Source organism: Carassius carassius, chromosome 27, assembly GCF_963082965.1.
Source record: "Carassius carassius chromosome 27, fCarCar2.1, whole genome shotgun sequence".
Lineage (NCBI taxonomy): Eukaryota > Metazoa > Chordata > Actinopteri > Cypriniformes > Cyprinidae > Carassius > Carassius carassius.
The window spans coordinates 25,920,960-25,928,341 of NC_081781.1; the positions used below are offsets into that span (position 1 = coordinate 25,920,960).

General features: G+C 46.3%; 1 protein-coding gene across 1 annotated transcript; it reads right to left on the reverse strand.

Moving 5' to 3' along the window:
• Positions 1-738: 738 nt before the first annotated feature.
• On the reverse strand, positions 739-7,131 carry LOC132107370 (putative nuclease HARBI1). The gene is made up of 4 exons (XM_059513594.1): positions 6,696-7,131; positions 6,485-6,600; positions 6,197-6,301; positions 739-1,041 (listed from the first exon to the last, which is right to left on the reverse strand). The coding sequence occupies exons 1-4, from the start codon at positions 7,129-7,131 to the stop codon at positions 739-741; spliced, it is 960 nt and encodes a 319-aa protein (XP_059369577.1).
• Positions 7,132-7,382: the final 251 nt, after the last annotated feature.

Consider the following 7,382-nt stretch of genomic DNA (forward strand, 5'->3'; position numbering starts at 1 on the left):
GTTCACTGCTCTGTGTGTGTGCACTTTGGATGGGTTAAATGCAGAGCACGAATACTGAGTATGGGTCACCATACTTGGCTGAATGTCACTTTCACTTTCACTTCACTTTATATTCAATAAGCCACGCTTTATCATATGGTTTTAGGTTGAAGGCCCATCTACAGTTGAGGAGGATGAGGAAACTGTGTCAGTATGTTCAAGGAGGCCTGAGGTAGGCACAAATTTGCAAATTATATTTTTAATAGCCTACCTGTGAGTTGCTAAATTGTGTGTATTTCCATTATTGGCAACAGGATGCTGACACCCTTCTAGAGCCCTCTTAGTCTGGGACGACATGTGACCAAGTGAGTATTAAGAAATTACAAAAAAGTGCCAAGAGCACTAGATCAAATTGAAAAAAATAAAATACATTTCTGTTCCTACAAGACCCAGAACATAAAGGGAGTCTACAAAAGGTATCTCCTGAAACAAATGGAGGCCATAGATACTGACATCCAATATAAAAAAACTCAAGATGAGAAAGTTGGAGCTGGATATCTAACAGCTTGAGAAAAATGCAAGTAGAACTGCCATATTTAAAACAATGACACATGACCTTTTTGTTTTTTGACCACATTTAATTGTATGTTTTCACCCCCAACAGGCAGCTTCAACCTAAATAAAATAAAAATAAAATATGACTTGTGTGTCTGGTAAATTAAGGGGAAAGTGAAAACCTTTAACATGGTTTGGACAGTATTAACTAAAATAATTATTGGCATAACTGTCTCTTATAACCCTGCCTATTTCATTGTCATCAAAAATGCCTTCAATGTCCCAGTCTTGCTCTACAACCATCCTTGGTTGCCTCTCTCTCCTCAGGCAGGCAATGTTATGTAGCACAACACATGCAACTACAATGTCACATGCCCTTTGTGGAATCACTCTGAGGTAATTCAGGCACTGGAACCTTGACTTGATGAGCCCAAATGCCATCTCTATACGAGCTCTTGTGCGTGCATGGGCAATATTGTAGTTGTGCTGTGCCTCAGTCTGCGTCTCCTGATAGGGAGTCAAGAGATGACGCAGACATGCATATCCCTTGTCTCCCAGCAAAACGTCTCGGGTTACTTGACTGTAACCCTGTTCCCTGAAAAAAGCGGGAACGAGATGCTGCGCTCAATAGCGCTAATGAGAACATTCTTTGTTCGACCGGTTGTGAAGCACGTGTGTCAAACACGCCAAGAATTGGCTTACATAACCTCGGCAGGTGACGTCACTGATAACGTGCACCTGCAGGTTATAAATAGACGTGAAACGGAAACATCCTCAGGTTACCCCTTTGTCTGAAGAGACGTCCGGACACGTCGACAGTGTGGCATTGAGGCGCAGCATCTCGTTCCCGCTTTTTCAGGGAACAGGGTTACAGTCAAGTAACCCGAGACGTTCCCTTTCAAAAGCTACTCTCGATGCTGCGCTCAATAGCGCTAATGGGAACGAGAATACCAACGCCGCCACACTGTAAGTGTCTGGACCCCCAAGGCTGTGTAGTATGTGTGCACAAACATCGAAGAGGTCTCAGACATGACTCTGGGATGTGGACTCAAGGGCATGGGAGCCCGGAGTAGCATCGACATCCAAACTATAGAATCTGACAAATGTCTGCGGAAAGGACCAACCTGCCGCATCACACACTTGCTGCAAGGGCGCACCTCTTGCTCAAGCCATTGAAGATGCAACCCAACTGGTTGAATGGGCACTAACTCCTAGAGGCGAAGTTTGACCACGCGCCTCGTAGGCTAGGGCAATAGCAACCCTCACCCAATGTGAAACTGTTTGCCTGGTGGCAGCCGCACCCCTGACTGCGGCCCCCACGGCATATGAAAAGCTGCTCTGACTTACGCCACTGGCTAGTGCGGTGGAAGTAAATCTGAAGAGCACATACTGGACACAGTAAGTGAAGTCTCTTCTGCTCCGGTGTTGTAAATGGCGGAGGACAGAAGACTTTGGAAATTAGTAGGATGGACATCCAAACTATAGAACCTGACAAATGTGTGCGGAGAGGACCAACCTGCCGCATCACACACTTGAGCAGGAACATCCCTCACCCAATGTGAAACTGTTTGCCTGGAGGCAGCCCCCCCCCCCGGTTGCGGCCCCCATGGCATATGAAACGTTGCTCTGACTTATGCCACTGGCTAGTGCGGTGGACGTAAGTCTGAAGAGCACGTACAGAAAGCTTCGAGAATGACCGGATGTATGGTCGAGAAAGGAACTTTTGGAAGATAGTTAGGGTGAGGATGCAAAATAGCTTTGACTCACCTAGGGGCAAAATCGGAACAGGATGGCAGGACTGACAAAGCCTGTAAATCCCGAATTCTCCTTAGAGATGTAACGCCCATAAGAAAAACAATCTTTAGAGTCAGAAGCCTGGCAGGCGCTGATTCTAATGGTTCGAATGGGGGGCCAGCCAACCCTTCGAGCACTATGGCTAAATCCCATGAAGGGACCGTAGCTCTAGTGGGTGGCCTCAACCGCTTAGCCCCACGAATGAAGCGGGCGACTAGAGGGTGCTTTCCAACAGAAACCCCATCAATCAGAATGTGGCAAGCCGAAATAGCGGCCACATAGGTTCTGAGAGTACTAGAGCCTGTGCCTGAGGACAATTTCTCTTGCAGAAATTCCAGTACTGAAACAATTTGGCAGTGAGCTGGGTCTGCATGGTGTGTCATGCACCAGCCCTCAAAAACACTCCATATGAGGGCATAAGTTCTTTTAGTGGAGGGAGTCCTAGCACTTAGAATAGTCTCTATTACTGTGGCTGGAAGGCCAGCATCTGTGGTTGGTCCCCTCATGGGCCAGACGTGAAGGTTCCAGAGCTCAGGCCGGGGATGAAATACTGTCCCCTGTGCCTGAGAGAGAAGATCTCTCCTGACTGGAATCGCCCAAGGCGAGCCATCGAGGAGGGATATTAGATCTGGGAACCAAACTCCGGTCGGCCAACGGGACGCTATCAGTAAGAGGCGAGACCCCTGTCGACGGACCTTGGCCAGGACTCCCGGGAGCAGAGCAATCGGAGAAAAGGCGTAAAGACGCAGTCTTGGCCTCGCATGGGCCATAGCGTCCAGACCTAGGGGAGCTGGATGCGTCAAAGAGATGTAGAGGGGACATTGTGCCATCTCCTGTGAAGCACAGAGGTCCACTTCTGCTACTTGAATCTTTCCCAGATTTGACTACTTAGGGGTGGAGTTTCCATTTCCCGTGTTTCACAGCTTGTCTGGACAGCAAGTCTACTCCCACATTCATATGCCCAGGAATGTAAATCGCCCTGAGGGACAGGAACTTGTCCTGTGCCCAAAGCAGAACCTGGTTCGCTAACTCATTCGAGCGGCGCGACTGCAGTCTGCTCTGGCGATTTATTTAAGAGTCTACAGATGTGTTGTCCACCCGCACTAGGACATGGTAGCCTCTCAACTGCTGGAGGAAGTATTTCAGGGCCAGAAATACAGTCTTCATTTCGAGGCAATTGATGTGCCAATTCGAGAAGATGACCTCTCCAGATCCCTTGGGCTGGACAGCCAACTAAGGCCGCTCCCCAGCCCATGAGGGAAGCGTCTGTCATTAGCATCTTGCGATGACAACACGGACCTAGAGTGGGACCCAAAGTCAGAGACCGGGGTCTGAACCACATAGATAGGGTACGAAGCCCCTGGCACGTAACCCTTAATTGCCACTGGGGATTGGCCCTTGGATGAAATCCCCTGGCTCTGAGCCACAACTGAAACGGTCTCATGTGCAGGAGGCCCAAAGGTATTACCGTGGATGCAGCTGCCATGAGACCTAAAACCTTCTGAAAGTAATGAACAGTGACTTTCTGGCCTAGCTTGATGTTCTTTAGAGTGTTTAGAATGGATTTGATGCATGCAGGAGACAGCTGTGCCTGCATTATGATCAAATCCCATACCACACCCAAATACGTTGTCCTCTGAGCCGGAGAGAGAACGCTTTTCTTGCCGTTGAGTCTCAACCCCAGAGATTCGAGATGAGCTAGGACGACATGCTGATGTCGAAGCGCAAGCCCTTGAGACTGGGTCAGATTCAGCCAGTCGTTTATATACATTTTAAATGTGGATGCCCTGGAGTCGTAGAGGAGCCAGAGCTGCATCCATGAATTTCGTATAAGTGCGGGATAACAAAGCTAGGCCGAATGGAAGAACCTGAGACTGGTAAGCTTTGCCCCCGAAAGCGAACCTCAGGAACCTCCTAAGTTGTGGCAATATTTCAAAATGAAAATACAGGTCCATAGATCTGTGATTGGACGCAGCCCCCCGTCTTTCTTGGGAATCAAGAAATACAGACTGTAGTAGCCTGACTCTCTGTCTGGCAGGGGAACACATTCTATGGCCCCTTTGACCAGCAGAGTCTGTGATTCCTGTGTCAACAGATATGCAAGTGCCGGTTTCACAGAGGTGGAGACCACGCTGTTGAAACGCAGAAGAGGATGTGCAAACTGAATCCCGTAGCCCTTCACTCCAGTTCTTTTGACTCATGGGGAGATATTTGGCAGTAGCTTCCACGCTGCCAGCTTCTCCAAAAAGAGCACTTAATTGTGACACTTTGTTTGTTGTGTGGGGGGGGGGGGGTTAAGATATCTGGTGTCCTGAAACGTGGCAGGAAGCAACAGAGCATGTATCATTTTACTGGAGGCCACTGCCCCCCGAAACACCGATGGTGGCGGAGGTTGTTCAGTGATCCCCTAAGGGTGCCAGGGAGGAGCCTTATACTTCTGATAGAATTTTCCAGGGCCCTCCCTGAGGGGACACACCCTTTGTCCACAGCTTAAGGCCCTTGCTTTGGTCGTAATGACTGTACTTTAGTCCAGCTCCATCTGCGGCTGCCAAGTGCTACAAGCTGCTCCCCAGTCTTATGAGGGGGCGCACAACTCGCCACACTCTCTGTGAACCTCCTACCCCAGAGGAGCTGGATCGAGTCGGACTGTTTATTTATTTATTTCTTGACAGCCCCGACACTTGAGCACAGTGAGTGAGAAACATATTAAAGGTCTCCTCCTGGCACTCAGACTTATTTCTTTATTTATTTTAATCAGCCTGATACGCCTGCAGAACCTATGGTGTGCAGGGCAGTACTAGTCTGACCCACAGCATGAAATGTGTTCCATCCAAGTGCAGATGCTGCTGCAGTACGTGGCTTGGCAGGAAACAATTGCTGTCCTTTCATATATATATATTTTATATATATATATATTTTTCATCATCATAATCATCATCATTTTCATCATCATTTATTTATATTTTTATTTAAATGATGTTGCTCCAATAGGGGAGAGATAGCAGCTAGCGTCTCTCTCACCTTTGAAATCATAATATACAAAATCTAATTTTAAGGCTTTAATCTGGTCACTGCACGAGTCACTACCTAGTAACTCCTCATGTCCTTATAATCGCGAGAGGAGCGCTAGGAGAGAGCACTCTCAATGTCCATTTCAACAGAAGCTAGAGCTACAGCAGTCTCTGCCCAATCCGAAGAAGTGCTTGGGCACGCTTCGGAGGTGGGCGCGAGAACCGTCTGATCCTCCAGATCGGAGCGCGATCTTAATGAGTGGGAAGCAGCTCGTTCCTCGTGAGAGCAAAGAGCATAGCGCGGATAGGAAGTGAACCGCGGTGCTTACAACTGCCACTCTAGAACGCAAAAGCAGCCTTTTTTTTTTTTAAACAATAAACATGCGATTTCTCTTCAGAGATCGGCCATGGAGAGCGAGGCACACATCTCATATGGAATCAGCAAGAATAGTTAGAACTTTCTTTCTCCCTTTTTTCTTTTTATAACTCTCAAAATACTTTCTTTTAAACTAATACTTTCATCAGCGTGACACACACACACACAATGCGGTCTCTGAAGACAAAGAAACCTGAGGATGTTTCCGTTTCACGTCTATTTATAACCTGCAGGTGCACGTTATCAGTGACGTCACCTGCCGAGGTTATGTAAGCCAATTCTTGGCGTGTTTGACACACGTGCTTCACAACCGGTCGAACAAAGAATGTTCTCATTAGCGCTATTGAGCACAGCATCGAGAGTAGCTTTTGAAAGGGAACTCCTGAGAATTGACCTGAATAAAAAAAAAAAAAAAAATTTGAAGTTTTTTTTTTAAAGCTGTAGTTTTTGCTATATGTTAAGTGACTAACATACCTTGTGCCAGTTGGTGGGAAAGAGAAGAGGCCTGAAAGATTCTGGAATCATGCACTGAGCCAGGCCATTTTGCCTCTACATTTGTGATGATGCAGTCTGCATCACAAATCATCTAAATAATTAAAAATGTAGGTCACTACACTGGACTTACACACACACACACATATATATATATATATATATATATATATTTATAGAATTTTAAATGCATTTGCAATGAATAGAACACAGGTGCCCAGCTTATTGTAAAGAACAATCGCTTCTAGCCTACAATATAATCTCAGTGGGACTGTACCTGTACATTGATGCTGTGTAATGATTTCCTATTAACGAAGTCTGCTTCATGCGGACCAGACGGGCACTTTATGCGCACGTGGGTGCAGTCCAGAGCTCCGATAACATTTGGGAAAGCTACAAAAGTTAAGTGTTTGTCTGTCAATTGCCATGTCTTACATTAACAGACAATAAATATTTCCATTTTCTATATAGTTCTTATTTTAACTTACCAGCGATTCCATAAAAGGCTTGTTTAATACTGTGAATCGCTCTGTGGCCAGGGAAGGTGATGAACACATTGAGTAATTTTTTTAAAGACAGGTACACAATTCGTACAGAGCGGCAAACCGATGCTTTGCTGATGTTCTCTGCATCTCCAACTGTGTACAAAAATGTTCCGCTGGCAAAAAAGCAAAGTGCAATGCACACAGTCTGCGGGACTGTGAGCGCTTTATTGCGCCGTGTGCTATTTGCGATGTGTGGGCTCAGTAGTAATCTGCAAATATATGCTATCCCTTCCCTCGAGAATCTATACCGCTCATGCAGGTAGTAGTCAGAAAAAGCCAACGGGTCTGCCCTGTCCCTGAAAGTACGCTCTCTTTGAAATGCCCTGCGTATGATTATCGCTCCCTCATCCACCACCTCATCAATGAAAGGACACGCCATGACTATGCGCCCTCCTACACGGGTGGAGCTCCCTATTTATAGACATTTAGGCTAATTGATTCATTACAAAAATCACACCAACTAAACAAATAGGCCTACAATTACTTCTTTACATTTGTTTCACTTTTTGTATGTTCGAATTACATTTATTTTTAAAGTGCATTTGTTTTCATTGTTGGACTGATAGTGGTTAGGCCTACATGAAATAAAATGGCAGCATGCCAGAGAGTCCGATGTAATATCACATTCCT

Bases quoted from the DNA above. Each gene is read 5' to 3' on its own strand.
- LOC132107370 (XM_059513594.1), bottom strand. From the start codon at position 7,131: ATGGCGTGTCCTTTCATTGATGAGGTGGTGGATGAGGGAGCGATAATC. The intron at 6,601-6,695 runs GTAAGTTAAAAT...TAACTTTTGTAG, and splicing joins AGCCTTTTATGGAATCGCTG to CTTTCCCAAATGTTATCGGA. The intron at 6,302-6,484 runs GTACAGTCCCAC...TTAATTATTTAG, and splicing joins TACACAGCATCAATGTACAG to ATGATTTGTGATGCAGACTG.